At 42.2% G+C, this 17449-nt stretch overlaps 1 protein-coding gene across 1 annotated transcript; it reads left to right on the forward strand.

Annotated features, from left to right (window-relative positions):
* The first annotated feature begins 4268 nt into the window (after nt 1–4268).
* On the forward strand, nt 4269–7746 carry LOC137355560 (forkhead box protein D2-like). Its single transcript, XM_068020810.1, has 2 exons — nt 4269–5555; nt 7421–7746. Exon 1 carries the CDS (start codon nt 4571–4573, stop codon nt 5534–5536), a length of 966 nt encoding a protein of 321 aa, XP_067876911.1. The 5' UTR covers nt 4269–4570; the 3' UTR covers nt 5537–5555; nt 7421–7746.
* Nucleotides 7747–17449: the final 9703 nt, after the last annotated feature.

A 17449-nucleotide genomic window follows, 5' to 3' on the forward strand; every position in this document is an offset into this window, starting at 1 on the left:
TGAAACAACGCAAGTTGCATAGCATGTTAAGAATTTAGTGCTAAAATAGGTAGAATTATCAGATGATTTTTAAATTATGAAGGGTTATGAAAGAGTGAATAACAACAGACTATTTCTTTTGTTTGGGGTTATGACCTCAAATTACTAAAAGCTTGGGGAGAGAAGTTTGAAGAAATCTTGTTACATGGAAAGTTACTGGATTATGAGATGCTTTGCCACAGGGAGTGGTTGAGGCAGAGATCATTGAGTCTTTTAAGAAAATATTGGATAACTATTTGAAGCAGAGGAAGCTACAGGAAATGTGCGGGACAATGGGATGAGTTTGGGATTGCTGTAGAAAAGAATCAGCATGGGCGCGATGAAGTGAATGGCCTCCTTCTGTGTTGCTGTTATGACTAGGATACAGGATCCACCCATGCTAGCATGCATACGCGATACACACATGCAAATAGAGATAGAAAAGATCAGAAGAAAAATAAAGTGGAAAGGTTTGAGGCTATATCTGAAGAGTTTTTGTTACAGTTCTCCGAGCTCGCTGTACAGTCCTTGATTGTAGGCAGATCTTGCTTTTCGTTGGGGCCCAGTATTCTTCTTAAACCTTGTTCTCTGTAGGAGGTTTTTCTCTCTTGGGGTTCATGTGTCTTCAGTGGATTCAGAGGCTTGTCAGAAAGAGATGAGAGCAGACAGGAGAGAGATCTTCTCAGTCCAGGAGCAAACAGTCTTTCTGAGTTCAAACTGTCTGTGGCTAGTTCAAAAGAAAACCCTGGAACAGCCAGTTAGTCATGTGACCAGCTGGTCTAACCAGTCCTGGCCCTTGTATCCTCCTTCGCAGGCCCTGGAATGCGTTTCCTCACCTTCGATGTCTGTTTGTATGTAAATAATTTTTCCAGCCATGGAAGATCTGTTTAACAAGTCATTTCCTTGCTCCAAAAACAGTGAGAAATCAATGTTCATGACAAAACTGACATGCTTCATTCCTGGCAGGTGGGGGCCTAGCATGACAGTTGCAAACATTTATGGTACGATCATTTGAACTAAGTGGCTTTGAATTAAGGGTAGACTGAAACTTGTGAATGCAGGAGGTGCTCTCTGGTAAGTTGTCAAGGATGCAGCACTTTTTGCAGAAATGCTTTATTGGTTGATAATTAGGGTGATTAGTTTATCTGAAGGGTTGGCAACCAGAGGACACAGATTTAAGGTAATAAGCAAAAGAGGAAAAACAATTATGCAGTGAGTCATTACAATCTGGAATGCACTGCTTGAAAGGGTGCTGGAAGCAGATTTCATAATAACTTTCAAAAGGAAATTGGATAAATATTTGAAGGGGAAAAATTGCAAGGTAATGGGGAAAAAGTAGGAGAGTGGGTCTAATTGGATAGGTCTGCCAAAGAGCTGGCATGTGCACAAAGGGATGAATGGCCTCTATCTGTGCTGTATCATTCTATGATTCTATGGTTGTTCAAATCCATTCAAACCAATGCTTTACCACCTTTGGGATCTCATGTGGAAATATTGTGTTACCCAGGCAGTAAACTGTTGTGTTAAGTACTGGGATTGGCACAGTTTGTCATGGGATGCTGCTGCATCACTTGCCACACTAATAATACAATGCTGTAATTCAATTCATTATTTAATTGTGAAATATGTTAGTGAGCGAGTAGAGAGAACAAGATGAGAGAAAGATGGAATTGACAAAAGATGGGAAGCCTAAGAAAAGGATGAAATGGAGAAGGCTGAGGGGTGACCTGATAGAGGTCTTCAAGGTAATGAAATGATTTGATAGGGTAGACGTAGAGAAGATGTTACCACTTGTAAGGGGAGACCAAAACTAGGGGCAATAAATATAAGATACTAATAAATTCAATAGGGAATTCACAAGAACTCCCTTACCCAGAGAGTGAATAGAACGTGGAACTCACTACCATAAGGAGTAGTTGAGGTGAATAACATAGATGCATTTAACGGGAGCTAGATAAACACACGAGGGAGAAAGGAACAGAAAGATATGTTGATGGGGTGAGAGGAAGAGGGGTGGGAGGAGGCTCACATGGAGCATAAACGCCGGCATTGACCACTTGAGCTGAATGGCTTGTTTCTGCGTTGTACATTCAATGTAATTTCATATAAAATAAACGATAACGAGGGAGGGATTTTTAAAAATTGAGATCATAATTATAATTCAAACATAACTATTTATTAACTGACTATGAGGGTTCAAGCGTTTTCCTGAATTCAGTGAGCGGAGTTCCACTGTTGGGCTTGGACATTATCTTATATTTCCTGCTCAGTTCCTGAAACAGGTCTCCAATAATTTCTGCATCGAAAATTTTCAACACTTGTACTTTTCAGCTGTTTTACTTGTCCGGGTGAGTTTGACTGGGTGAAACATTAATGCTGCATACTTTAATACCAATTTCTAGTTTGGAAATACATTTGGCAGGTAGCAGTCAGGATGAGCTGCAATTGATCGCTAGCAACTTCACATTTAAAACATAACTAGAATCACATCTCACAATAGGAGGACAGTACCGTGAAAATAAAACCAGGAATGCTTTTAAAACACACACAGAAAGTGCCGCGAAAGGACTGCGGGGCAACCAGACTCTGAGCGAGACAGGTTAACGAATATGGGGAATAAATGTGTAAGGGTGAAATTGTAATTCTACTATAGCCAAGCTTTTGATGTGTTTGCAGGAAATTAATCTCTGTTCTTTACAGTAGTTTACTTAAATAAATGGCTTTCACTGAAACAGCCACGGAAGGAATTTCCGAAGACCATGTTTCCTACAGCTGAAGTAGCACAGCGCAATTCCGCCCATCAGAATTGGAAGGGTTGTAGCCCAAACCGTTCACTGTATTTTCTCCTATTTCTTCACCTATGGGACATTTTAGCGTGTTGATCCTCACTTTAAGCGGATGGTATCTCTTTCTGTGACCAATTTCCACCCCCCGCATACATAGAATGGAAAGTGGTCACACTGCAACTGAATCTGTCTGAATTCGTCCTACTACTTCCAACCCACGAATCCCCAAAGTTAGAATCTTTTAGGCAATACCTTTATCTGTAGTGACAGACAGAAATCTACCGTAAAGATCTCTTGTGGAATCCTAGCGCTCTTTACTGTAATATTCTCACAATGTGTACACTCTTTTAATTCCCAATAGGGATTTATCTAGTTCTTCATCGCTACGCTAAGCCCCCAAGGGCAAACGAATTTCGCCATGTGTGTATATTACTGTCTATTGTCTATGTCTGTCTGTGCATACTTGTGTGCAGAGAGTTATGAATGAGAGAATGTTGTTAACCCCAGCTGAGAGGGGGGATATTGAGAATCCTTCTCAACTTTTCCAAGTATATATAAGGCTGATTACTGTTGTTACTAGTTCGATTTCTCAATTCAGGATAAAATATAGAAAATGTTAAATATGATTTTTTATTTCAGAATTTATAATTCATCCATTTACATTAATATTGATTGGCTATTCTGATTATTCCAGGTATTGGTAGTAATTTTATGCGTGAGATTATATCCATATGTATAAATTACTGACAAAGACACGATTTTAAAATAATAAACACACGGGTTTAAGTCATTTAAAAAGGTCGTTTAAATTATTTTGCAACGAATTTGAGACGATTCGTTATTATTTCGTGCTAAGATCAGCGAGCAATCTCCTCTGTGACTGTTATTCGCTTTATTTGAGAAACTTGTACATTCAGCGGGAAGTTTAGGAGTTAAAACAATCTCAAAAGTTACACTGTAATATGGGGAGCAAAAATAACGATTTCAAATAGTGCCAGTTGAGTTAAACACATAAACTTCAAACTGAAAATATGCAACTTTTGAAAAATATAGACAATGATATGACATTAAAATGAAGCATAATTAAATAAACTATAGTTCAATTATATTTAGATAAATCACAAATATGTAATGGTAAACCTTAAAAAAAAATCAGTAAGCGAAATAGGAGCTGAATGGATCCAAAATTGAGACACTTGTCAAATCGGAGTAATGAATTCTGATTTGCTGTTTCCACAAGCTTAAAAAAATAATTCGTTTTAAAAGTGATCCCAGCAATATTGTTTTTCGTTGGGTTTGTTGCAAATATCAGGATGATGATGCCAGGAGTTTCCAGAAAAAAAAAGAAATAAAAATTGTTTGTGATTTGTCGTGTGTGTCACTCTCCTCAGTCACTGGGTCCAAGATTGCCGGAGTCACTGCATTCTTCGCTGACGTCAGAAACCATTGGAGAAGAGTTGTGCATTTAAAGTGGGAGACGGTTTGTTTTCCCAGCTCTCTGGATTGTTGTACTGGGAATTGACAACAACAACAAGAAAAAAAAAGCAAGAAGGACAAACAAAACCAAGGGTTTAACTAGCTTGTGGTGTTTTTTTCTTGAAGGCAGTTTTCAGAAGTCCGGTTGGGTCTGTACGTGTCTCTCTCTCTCTCTCTCCATGTGTGTGTCTGTCCTTTTAAGAGGTTTTCTTTCCCTGCTTGGAGCTGACTTTTGTTTCATGTAGCGGCCGGCTGGAAACCTACAGAGTCTATTGGTCGTCCTATTTGCCATGACTTTAGGGTCAGAAATGACTGAGAGGTCTGTTGGTTTGCAAGAGGTGGACATTGATGTTGTTGGTGAAGACAGAGACTCCACGTACCAGGGGTCACCAGAATGCAAGGTCTCGGAAGAGGACTTCGCGGAGGGGAGCGTCTCCTCAGCAGCTCCGGATGTTAAGGAGGTGAAGGCTTCAGCCAAGAACCCCCTGGTGAAGCCCCCGTACTCGTACATTGCCCTCATCACAATGGCTATACTGCAGAGCCCCAAGAAGAGACTGACTCTGAGTGAGATCTGCGAGTTTATCAGTAACAGATTTCCCTTCTACAAGGAGAAGTTCCCAGCTTGGCAGAACTCCATTCGGCACAATCTGTCCCTCAATGACTGCTTCGTCAAAATGGCCAGAGAGCCGGGGAACCCGGGCAAGGGCAACTACTGGACCTTGGACCCAAACTCCGCCGATATGTTCGACAATGGGAGCTTCCTGAGAAGGAGGAAAAGGTTCAAGCGCCAGCAGCAGATTGGAGTATTGCGGGAGCACGGAAACCTCATCCCAGGATTCGGCTACGGACCTTATGGCTATGGGCTTCAGCTGCCAAACAGTGGGCACCCCACACTGGCCTTCCACCACCATTGCCCCCTCCCATCTCCCACCAGCATGTTCCCCTCGCTCTCAGCCCTTTTTCAAGGGAGTGACTCGAACAGAAAACCTTTCCCAGCTCGGTTCAGCCCCAATTCCCCAGCCCCTCCGACCGTCAAAGTGGAACCAATTTCCCCGGTCACGGCCTTTTCCGTGGACAACATCATCAGCCCGAGTTCGCCTCCACTCTACCCAAGGACAGGACAGCCCCCGGTCCTGCCAATGATCTCCGCCATCCTCTCCCCCTCTCAAAACTTGTTAAACATGAATTATGACCATTTGCAGCAGAGAGCAAATGTTGAGAACAAAATCCTACAACTCAACAACCGTCATTACTGAACAAGCGGTGAACATTCAGGTAGGAGGTTTTGTACTAAGTTAAGGGCAGTACCCAGCATGTGAAACATGTTATTAAATCAAGTTTGTTGTCTCACCGTAAATGGAAGTAGATTCTAAATTAACAGGCCAAAAATGTGGATGAAAGTTGGAGTCTCATTGACATTTTACAGAACTCCAATCCAAAGCAAAATCAATGCGTCATATTTGCATTCAGCTGAATAGCTTCCAGTTAATTCGTTGCACTAAATTCTTCATCTGGTATTTGGGTTCTGTCCCTCTGTAGGAAAGTTCTAGCCCGTCGATTCCGCGATTTTCCTCTACTTCGGAAATTGGGCTACAATCGATGATGCACCTTAGAAAAATACATTAAGACAGAGCAACACAATTTTTTAAGTCTTACTGGCTTCCGTTGCAATTCTGCAAATTAATTCCTCGACTATCGAAATACTCTTTATTAATTTATTTCATTTGTCTTTGAAGAGAACGGCAATAGCGTTTTATTCGCAATGGAGCAAGGTTAACAGCTCCAGCCATCCAAAATCTGTTATATCACCGCGACTAGCTGACACCACAGTCTCGCACTAAATACCAAACCCCGGATTACATGGATTAAATGGTTTAAGGTTATTTTCGAGTGAAATAACTGGGCTAGTTGTCATCACTGAGCAGTTTGAATCCCAGACTGCCATGTAACAAAAAAAGTGAATTTGACATCCCTTCTACATACAATGTGATGCCCAAATACCGTTAGAAATCCTCACAGCCCCATGTAAGGAATAGGGAATTTGACTGATTTCAGCTCCGAGTGCCCAGGTGATCAATATTGTTACTACTGGGTTATCGAGCCAACTTATTAATACTTAGAGACATTTACTTTTAATGTTAATTTTAAATCCATACCACAAATACACAAACTGGGAATTGCCCCTTTTTAAATATGAATTACTAGCTGAACAGTACCATCCTCTACACAGGAATGCTACCTGCGTACGTGATGTTTGGACATCTATTTAAATATTTAATCACTTCTATTCAGCTCCTTAAAGTGCACAGGTGGGCACCGTCCCCAGAAACAAATTCCAATGTTTCTGTCTGTGCGGGATGGTCTGAGATTCTGGGACAGTACAAACTCAGAGATTTCGTTCAGTTCATTAACTTTTAATTCAACCGATCGAGAACGTAATCCCTGAAGGTTATTTGCTCTCTCACACCTCACCCATTACAATACACGATCGGGGTTTTCTTTTGGAATAAAAGATCAGGCTGTAGCCCCACTCGGCAGATTTGCAAGTTAAATTCGGGACCAGGGAGACAATTGGAGCAGGAAGCTGGAACAAGTCAAAAACCTAATAAGGTCCAGACTGCGTATTGCAGTACACAACCTGCCGCCTTCGCTTAGAAACCCAGCGTGACGCTTATTTTAGTGGGAAATAATGGATTTTCCCCCCAGAAAATAATTGTTCTTTTCCCCACACGCCAAGCCCCCTCCTATCATTTCCTTGCCTGTTGCATAATTGTCTCCCACTTACATTTAAAGAATTTTCTCTGCAGATCCTGAAATGTTACTGTTAAATCAGATATAGCCAGACATGGTCATAATCTAGAAGGCTAATTCATCCAATTGCCCCAATAAGGTACGGGGGGTGGGGGGGGGGGGGGGGGGGGGCTTATTCTAGATTTCGGAGAGACTTTGAACGTTCACTCTTTGCCTGAATTCATAATGAGAATTGATGAGCAGGTAATCGTCATACAGATTTATACATCGGCATAAATTAAAGATTTATAATCAGAAGCTTCATAGAGCGGTCGGGAGAATCTCAGCCCGTGCAATCTGTACTTTAATCCCCGACTGTTTTGTTATATCGGTGTTGCTATGTTTTGCAGAAACTGCTTCAGGAAATAACGAGGGCGAGAACCAGTCCTACAGACTTCATTTCAAATAGTTTTGACCAAACTGCAGCACAGAAATAAACGGTTTGATTCTCTCGACATCAATGCAATCAGCAGTCCCTCTGTACATTGATCTATGTAAATATTGTAACTGTAACGAAAAATAGAGACATGTTTAATTATTGATCAAGGTATAACGTGATGAAGGTTTCTAAGGAGGCACTGTTCTGTATAAATTATTTCCATTTGTGTCCCGGGTATTTTCATAACCTTGCTCGCCTTTCTCCGTCAAGTAAACTGTATCAACATTAAATTGTTTTGTGTCCAAAATATGTGTTATTCGTTTTGTTTTAATTGTCTAAGATTGTAGGGCCTGCGAGTGCCACATCAGGTTTTTTTTTTGAATGAACAGTAATTTTAAATGCTATTGGGTAAACTATTGAGTTTTGCACAAACCCAGATTTATTTTCATCTAAAGTCCACTCTCTGATTTATTCCCCTCTTAACTTTGACTGTGTCGTGAAATTAGGAAGCCCTGGCCCCTCTCACCTGAGTCTCTGAATGTTTGCGTTTTAATTTTACACCGAGGGCAATTAAGAAGCCACTGGATTATGAATGTGATACTCTGAAGCAGAGTTTAGATTCTGAATGGGGTTTTGTGTGACATTGGATGATGTACAAAAATAAGGTGAGATCTATTAGTTGCACGGGAGATGCACAAAGTCTGTGTCGGTGACAGTCTCAGTGAAGAGATTATCAGAGCTGTAACTGCAGAGATAATGTTGCATTTGTAAAATTCCGTCCAATTTTAATAATACAAGCGGGTGATATATCCTAACCACCCCCCCCCCCCCCACCCACCCCCACCCCCAGCCCCGGGAGACAGGCAGAGTCCAAAGGATGGATCGATTTGCCTCGTATGAAATTCCATAGTTCCAAGTTTGAAAAATGCAACCCCTTGTGGCGTTTTAAACAGATAGATTGTGGTTTAGTCTTCGATTTGTTACTTTCTTTGGCAAATAAGTGTAACTGGGATGTAAAACACACTCTTTTTTGAGAGAGAAATGTTGAATGATTATGGAATTCTGCAAAAGATTTCGTGGACAGCGGGGGCTCAGGCTACTTGTAGGTTCTTAAAGGGACGGTTGTTATTTTTTTTTGCACCAACAATAGAATCCAGTCGGTAAATATATTCTAGGCAATACTTACTAAACCACACTATCAGCCTCCCTGACCAACTCCATTTCTCCCGTGAGATTTCCACACTCCTACACAGTTAATAGTGAAGAAAACACTTGAGAGCAGACAAGGCAGTAACAGCAGCGTTATTTAACTTAACGCAGATTGGAAGCTTTAACTATTGCAATTCAGGGAGAAAACTAACGGCTAAACAAGTTTAAGAGTTTTTTTAAAAAAAAGAAATAAATCAAGAAAAGGCAATTTTGGCATTCAAATCAGTCGTTTTTTTAAAAAAACAAAAGGTTAAGTAGAGTAGCCAAAAGGAACATTGAGGTTTCAAAACACTACTATGGCAAATTTACAATAAATTAGTCAGTCTGTATCGGTAAAGGAAGATTTCTACACACAAGCACATATATATATATATATATACACATATATATACATATATATAAATGTTAATTGTTTGCAATTGGTCGTGCAGAAGTGAATCAGGATGTGATAGTTTATGCATTTCTGCTTGACTCAGCCCAAATAAACGTAGCTCAAGTCAGTGGTCTCTCCCCAGTTAGTTTGGGAAAGTGATCCAAGGAGGGGCAATTGCATCCATCTTGGGGTGTTTGTGTGTTGGGGGGAGGGGGAAAGCGGGTCCCCGAAGGCAAAGTAAAAGAGTAGGGCGGGTGGGGGTGGTCCGACAAACCCCAGTTCCTTGCCTTAAGGACCATATGCTCAGATTCTATTCCATATTACATCATAATAATACCTGTTAATGCAACGTGGCTCCTTATTCTGCGCTACCGGTCATTTTATGATAAATCTCACGTTTAACTTTCACTCTCCCTTTTCTTGGATTTCTGTCTGGGAGGTTCTGGCTACAATTGGGAGACACATTGGCACTCGTTTAAGCAACAGGATTGCATTGATAGAGTTGCCTCGTCCAGCTCCCCTCCCATCTGGGAGGCACGCTGTGCGGCTGCAGTGTTTGGTATCCAGTGACCTGTTTACTAATTTCCAGTCAGTCCTAAATTCTGCACCAGCCAATCGGTCACGTCCGTAGCCGCTGTTTCAGGGCCTGTAAAGAACAACCTGCTGGCATGCCACGGCAGACCTGACAGGTGCAGTTGAATCGTACAACCACGAAGCGCGCAGGCAGCCCCTTCGGCCCATCGTGACTGTGCCGGCTCCCTTCACAGCCCTGCAACTTCTTCCTTTTCAATTATACCGACCAATGCTGCGACTGGAGGCTCTGGTAAAAATTGGAACAACACTAATCAAAGTCATAAATCCTCTATGACTGTGACCCTGCTGGACTATCCCCGCTCATCCTTCTTGACCAATCTGCAGCCTTTGACGTGGTTACCCATACCATCCTCATCCGCCCTTGCCTGATTCCACACACCTATCCAGTCAGTCAAAGCTAAAGAATTTGCTCCAGTGACTTCACTTCCCACACTCACACCACTACCTCGGGAGCCCCCCAGGAACTGACCTCCTCTTGTTCCTCATCTCCACGTTGTCCTCTGAAGACATCATCGAGAGACAGGATGCGAGGTTTCTCCAGTACCCCGAGGACATCTAGCTCTACCTCACCTCTACCTCTTGACCTCGCTACTGCTTCTGTGTTGTCCAACTGTTTGTCTGATATCCACTCCTGGGTGAGCCCCAATTTGCTTCAAACATTTGGAAGACTGACGCCATTGACTTTGGCCCCTGTCACAAACTCTGTTTCCTCGGCACTGATTCCAAACCCACTCCTGGTCACTGTCTGGAGCTGATTGATCCCAATCTCAGTGTCCTATTTGACCAGGAGCTGAGCTTCCGACCTAATGTCTCCACCACTGAGAATAGCAACTTCCACCTCCTTCATGCTTTCATTGCCTCCAGACTTGACTATTGCAATGCTCTCCTGGTTGGCCTCCCATCTTCTACCTTCCATAAAGAAAGTAGAGCCAAAATTATGCTGCCAGTATTCTAACTCACACCAATTCAATTCACTCACCCACCTTGTGATTAACTATAGTGACTCCCAGTCCACTGACACCTCCATTTTAAAATTCACATCCTCATGTTCTAATCCCTCCATGAGCTTGACCCTCTCTATTTCTGTAACTTCCTTCAGTCCTGCAACCTTCCAAGAACTCCACATTTCCCCCAACTGTGGACTCTTTTTGGGGGAGTGTCTTAAAGTAAGAGAGAGAGCAGACAGATGGAGATGTTTAGGAAGGGAATTCCAGAGCTTAGGGTTTAGACGACTGAAGGCACGGCCGCCAGTGGTAGAGCGATGAAAATCAGGGATGGTTCAGAGGCCACAATTGGAGGAGTGCAGAGATCTTAGAGTGTTGTGGGGCTGAAGGAGTTTATAGAGATAGGGAAGGGTGAGCCCATAGAGGGATTTGAAAACAAGAATGAGAATTTTTAAGTTGAGGCATTGCCAGAGCTGGAAGCAATGTAGGTCAGAGAGCAGAGGAATGAAGGGTGAATGGAACTTGGGATGAGTTAGAGTACGGGTAGCAGAGTTTTGGATGAGCACGAGTTAACTAGAGGAGATGTATCTCTTTTGTGACATAGCCATATCTGTGTGTCTAGCCACATATATTTTTACATCTATATGTCTAAAATAAAATGTACAACACATTCCTAGCACCTGAAAGGGGACAGTGGGACCTGCTATCAGAAGCACCATGAAGGATGATCCCAGAACATTAACCCTCTCATTTTTCAGGTTCTGGTGGATTTGCTGGGCATTTCCATCATTTCTAGCTGCATATGTACCTTGTTTTTTATTCATTCATGGGATGTGAGCGTCACTGGCCAGGCTAGCATTTATTGCCCATCCCTAATTGCCCTTGAGAAGGTGGTGGTGAGCTGCCTTCTTGAACCGCTGCAGTCCATGTGAGGTAGGTCCTCCCACAGTGCTGTTAGGGAGGGAGTTCCAGGATTTTGACCCAGTGACAGTGAAGGAACGGTGATATAGTTCCAAGTCAGGATGGTGTGTGACTTGGAGGGGAACTTGCAGGTGGTGGTGTTCCCATGCATCTGCTGCTCTTGTCCTTCAAGGTGGTAGAGGTCGCGGGTTTGGAAGGTGCTGTTTAAGGAGCCTTGGTGAGTTGCTGCAGTGCATCTCGTTATAAATATTGTAAAGCCCTGAGGGTGATATTATGCATATACGTGCAGGTATATGGTTGCTGTTTCATCTCACCCTTTTAAATTCCTGTTTCTATAAAAGACTTGATGCTATAATAACGAGGAGCTAACCCTTGGTGTTCCCCTCCAATGCATCGTTGTATTTATGCTTCACAAACCACTGACCACCTTTAGGCGCGTATCCATTGTCTCTCGAGATAAGGAAGCCCAAAAGAAAGAATATGGTTGGCAATTGTGTGTCCACCAAGCGGTGTACACGTGACGTGATATGCTTTTGTTTGTAAAAAATATAAGCAGTCGTTTTAACTCTTGTCACAGACACCATCACATTGTCCCAAAGCACCAATGATCCTTTTAGTAAGTATCGAAACTGCAGCATTCACCGGCAGACTAAGAAAAGCTTCAAGCAAGCACAGGAACCCTAAACACAAACTTTGAAAAATAGTGCGATGGGAATTAAATAACTGAGATTCACACAGGCTGTACCTTATTAAATTGTTAAATGTTATTGTCCCCGTTCTCTCTTGTGTATATATGTGTGTGTGTGTTTATAGAAACAAAGACACTTTGCATTTTTATAGCGCCTTCCCCGACCCCCAGGGTGTCCCAGAGCGCTTTACTACCAATGCATATTACTGTCCAGTGTAATATATCGTCTCTGTGTGTATGTTTAAAATGTGTGTGAGGCTTTCGAGTTATTTAATTAATGTTCACCACTAATCTACATGCTGGTATATCTTTTCATATGCTCCCTTCACTTTTAACAAGAGTTTTGCAAAAGAACAGTTTAAAAAAACGATACAATGCAGTGGAAGTGTATCACCCAGACCCCCTGTGAAAACCACTCCAGGGGGTTACAAGGCAACCTTCATTTGCTGCAGGCTGTTCATTGAAACTTGAAGCATGCCTCTGGGACTGACACGCCCACTCACTAACTTGCACATTCGGAGCTGTTTCACTTCAAATTGTTAATGTCTAACGATAGACCCAGAGTTTCCATTGTTTTAAGTACAAGTGTTTGATATGAAGATAGCACTGCAGAACTCAGTATTGCTCCATTTGGATTATCTCAGCTAGAATTCATTCACACAAACTTTGGTGTTATATTTTTCTCTTTTGAAATCAGATTTTCTATTTCCCCCCCCTATTTTCTTGAGATTGACGTGGAATAATGTTATCATAAATACAACCATGCATTGGAGGGGAACACCAAGGGTTAGCTCCTCGTTATTAGAGCAATCAAGTCTTTTATAGAAACAGGGATTTAAAAGGGTGAGATGAAACAGGAAATGAAGAGAGAGAGATTGAGGGTCTGAAAGATTGCAGGCGCCGGAAAAAGATGAACATAAATGGACAGAAAGAAGTGGAGAGCAAAATAAAGACAGCATGGAAGACATTGAGAGAAGCACTGAAATAGAGAAAGAGAGACAAACAGGGAGACAGAAACAAAGACGGATAAATGGTGACAGAAGAGAATATATTGAGAGAGAGAGAGAGAACAGTGCCAGGGATAGAGACAGAAAGACTTTTTAAAATTCATTCATGGGATGTGGGGCATCCCTGGGCAGGGCCAGCATTTATTTATTACCCATTCCTATAGAACTGAATAACTTGCTCGGCTATTTCAGAGAACAATTAAGAGTTAACCACATTGCTGTGGGTTTGAGTCATATGTAAGCCAGACGGGGTAAGAGCGGCAGATTTCCTTCCTAAAGGGCATTAGTGAACCAGATGGGTTTTTTTATGATAAGCCAGTAGTTTTGTGGTCACCATTACTGATACTAGCTTTTTTATTCCAGATTTATTTAATTAAATGAATGTAAACTCCCCAGATGGTGGATTTCAACTCCCATCTCTGGATTATTAGTTCAAGCGTCTGGATTACTCCCAGTAGCAACCACTTGGCTATCTTTCTGCCTGTCGGGATCTCCCACTGACTACACAGTTACTGGGCGCACAGTCCAGATGCTGGGAATATATTCTGACAGAACTACCTTAACAGTGGCGGGTGGTTTCTGAATCATGTGTGGATGCTACGAACCTTTGTTAATTTCGGACAATCTGTTCAAACGCTGAACCTGACCAGCCAGCAGCCAAGTTGCATGAATTCATTTTAATGAGTAACCACTGTTCTCTGAAACTCTGGGGTAAACGCTGATTGAGGGAAGTAATGACATGAATTTAGACCTTCGCCGCTCCCTATCGATCAATGCCACTGGGGGTGATTTTAACCGAACCTGCCGGGTGGGAAATCCACAGGATTCGGTGGGATGCTGTTTTTACATTCTCCGCAGTTTTACTCAGCTTTAAGGAGAGTAAACTCAGGCGGGGTGTATAATTCTTTTTGCACCCAATTCTGTCAGTTTCCCGACTGGCGGAATGTGTTAAAATTGCCCCTATTGGGCGGTGTGTAAAATCAGTGTTCCACCTTACGCTATGGGTTTCCCACTCAACAAGCTGGGTTAAAATTGACCCCCCCCCCCCCCCCCCTCACATATGTAGAATCGTAATAATCCTCCTTGAACAACTATATACATTATTAAAGCATCCTACCCCTTATCTATGGATATATAGCGAAGCCAGGGAGAGGCCGATCAATCAGAGAACTGAATTGATAGATATTATGTCGGCTAATATTATGGCTACAAGAGCAGGTCAGAGGCTAGGAATCCTGAGGCGAGTAACTCATCTCCTGACTCCCCAAAGCCTGTCCACCATCTACAAGGCACAAGTCAGGAGTGTGATGGAATACTCTCCACTTGCCTGGATGGGTGCAGCTCCAACAACACTCAAGAAGCTCGACACCATCCAGGACAAAGCAGCCCACTTGATTGGCACCCCATCTACAAACATTCACTCCCTCCACCACCGATGCACAGTGGCAGCAGTATGTACCTATTTATAATAGGGAGGGTTACCTGTTAAATACAGGCATACCCCATATAGACATGGGCAAACACGGTGATTTCAGTACTAGGACCGGTCAAAACAATCCCATTAACTTAATATTGAATGCTCTGATATATAAAAACAACCTTCCCTATATCCGGGATGATGATCTCTTGCAATATGTAACTGGATGGATGAGCGGGTTGGCAGATGAATAGATTAGAGAATTCTGGTGACTGATTCGGCTGCAGATAATTACTGTAACGAGATATTAATTTGTTCTACTGATAATCACCGGGTGAAATTGTTACATTCCGACCCGCAGGAAATAGATAAATTGATCCTGGCTCACTTTTAGACATCACAATAAAATTACCCCCAAAGACTGGAATGAAACACAGTAAATCCATCCTTAAAGTAATAAGTTCTGATTAATCACTGAGAGGAATAATTAAAACGATGCAGCACGTTTTATTAACCCGGACAGCCGCACGAAACTCTTTGAAATCACTCCTTCTTGGAACATGAAATCTCTTGTCTTGTGGCGGTGCGAATCAGAGAGATTTTTGACCGATTCCTGAGTGTTTCAAACCAGACTGAGCGCAAAGTGTTACAGAAGGAGATTTAACCCCTGGCCTTCTGTTTGGAGGGGTATTCTCTATTTCTCAATACTAGATTGCAAGTTTCCAGTTCCTAACTTAAATTTCCATTCCTTCGGGGAACGCGCTTTAACTCTGTATCATTTAGATTTATACAGATTAAATCAGCATTTTGGGATCCAAGAGGCTTTTGCTCTTGGTGTGCGGTTTGTGCTGATTGCTGGGGGTAGGGGAGGCGTGATATTTGTACCGGGATTTGTCCTAGTTGCAGCAATCTCACCCAAATCGCTGGAATGTGTCGGCACTGCAGAGAAATTTTGGTTTCCCAAACCAGTCCCTGTACAAAATATAATCGCGGGGGAAGAGAGAGAGATGGGAGGGAGAGAGTGAGAGGAGCCCATGACACCGAGGTCAGGGCGGGCGAGTGCAAACTGACGACTGACAAGAGAACCCCGCAGGAAATGGACACAAGTTGCATCGTTTGGTTATTACACGGAAGTTCCCCACCGCCCCGCCTATTTTCCGACAAAACCTGCATTTATATAGCACCTTCAGGTAAGAGAACGTCCCTAGGCGCTTCACGGGAGCGTTATCAAACAAAATTTGACACCGAGACACATAAAGAGATATTAGGACAGGTGAGCAAACGTTTGGTCAAAGATGTAGGTTTTGAGGAAAGTCTTAAAGGAGAGGAGGTGGAGAGGGTTTGGAGGATTACCACTACTTTGGACTACTAAATACATTTAGATTAGTTTGGGAGGGTTGTTCAGGATGTGTGTCTGTATCTGCATCTGAGTAAGTGTGTATGCCTCTGAATATGTTTCTGCATGGGAGTGTCAGTGTGTGTGTGTGGCTTTTACTACAACTATTAGCACTCCCTTTGCCTTTGTTCCCTGACATCTCTGTCATTTAATCTCTCCTGCCCTCTGTCCTATCACACACCTTCCATTTTGTTCTTCTTCACCCCCCCCCCCCCTTTCACTTACTCAAAGCCTATTACATTTCTAACCTTTGCCTGTTCTAACGAAAGGTCACAGACCTGAAATGTTAACTCTGTTTCTCTCCCCACAGATGCAGCCTGACCTGCTGAGTATTTCCAGCACTTTCTGTTTTTGTTTCAGATTTCCAGCATCCGCAGTATTTTGCTTTTATATTTGTGTGTGTCTCTATGTGTGTGTCTCTCCACATGAGTGAGTGTAAGTGTGTCTGTCTATGTGAATGACTGTGTGTCTCTCTATGTGAGTATGTGTTTCCGACAGAAATACTGTAACAGCCTCATGAGATTGGCTTATGATCTCGGAATAATATGGAGGACCAGCCTCCATATTAGCTAACCTGAGTTTCACAAGGACGTGCAGAATCTGAATACAAGGTTACAAATCTAGATGTCGTATGCCTTATTATCCATATTTACTTGCAACACTTTAAGAGTGGTATATGATTCCAAGTGTATGTTTATATATGGAAAGCGCCGTTTAGATGTGTGTATATGGAAAAAAAAGTGCTTTTATTTCAATATAATTGTTCAAACAAATAGCTAAAATCGAAGAATTAAAATGGTTGGCTAAAGACAACTGTGTCATTTAAATAATATGATCTCAATGTAAATATTGCACTTGCTTAGAAGAATAATTAAACAAAAATACTAGACTCAGAGGTGTCCATGGACTCCAAATTAGTGATGTGTCTGGTAGTGTGCTTCTCACGGGTTGGACAGCGTGTGATCAGAATCACGAGAGACATTCTCAACCTCTTGTATTCCAAACAAAAACAAGCCCTACCGCATAGCTTCCCCTCTTTAACTGGAGGATCACAGAGACCGCGCTCTCACAACAGATCCAGCTTTGTGTAACCTGCACCGCCCTCTCACAATCTGCCTGGACGAAGACGAGAATCAAAAAGCTGGAATTGCGAGTGGGCCAATTGCGTATCTGAAGGCGAAAGACTAAACATTTCAGGCAGGGCAATTTTGCGACTCATTTAGAGGAAGACGAACCGCTTCCAAGCAGAAACGACAATCGAATTTATGTAATTAGCTGAAAAAGTAAGTGAAAGTCTAAATATATGTTAAACACAATTTCGGCAAAGTTCCCCATATTTTTGTTCGTTTCCCAACAGAATCAATTCGGTTTCCAAAACTCATCTCGAACATTTAAATTTAATCAACTTAATAAAAGTCCCAGCACGAGACATAAAGCACAGAATAAATGTA

Source organism: Heterodontus francisci, chromosome 43 (genome assembly GCF_036365525.1).
Source record: "Heterodontus francisci isolate sHetFra1 chromosome 43, sHetFra1.hap1, whole genome shotgun sequence".
NCBI classification, from domain to species: Eukaryota; Metazoa; Chordata; class Chondrichthyes; order Heterodontiformes; family Heterodontidae; genus Heterodontus; species Heterodontus francisci.

What these genes read in the sequence shown, in the direction of transcription:
- LOC137355560 (XM_068020810.1), top strand. Translation starts at nt 4,571, where the DNA reads ATGACTTTAGGGTCAGAAATGACTGAGAGGTCTGTTGGTTTGCAAGAG.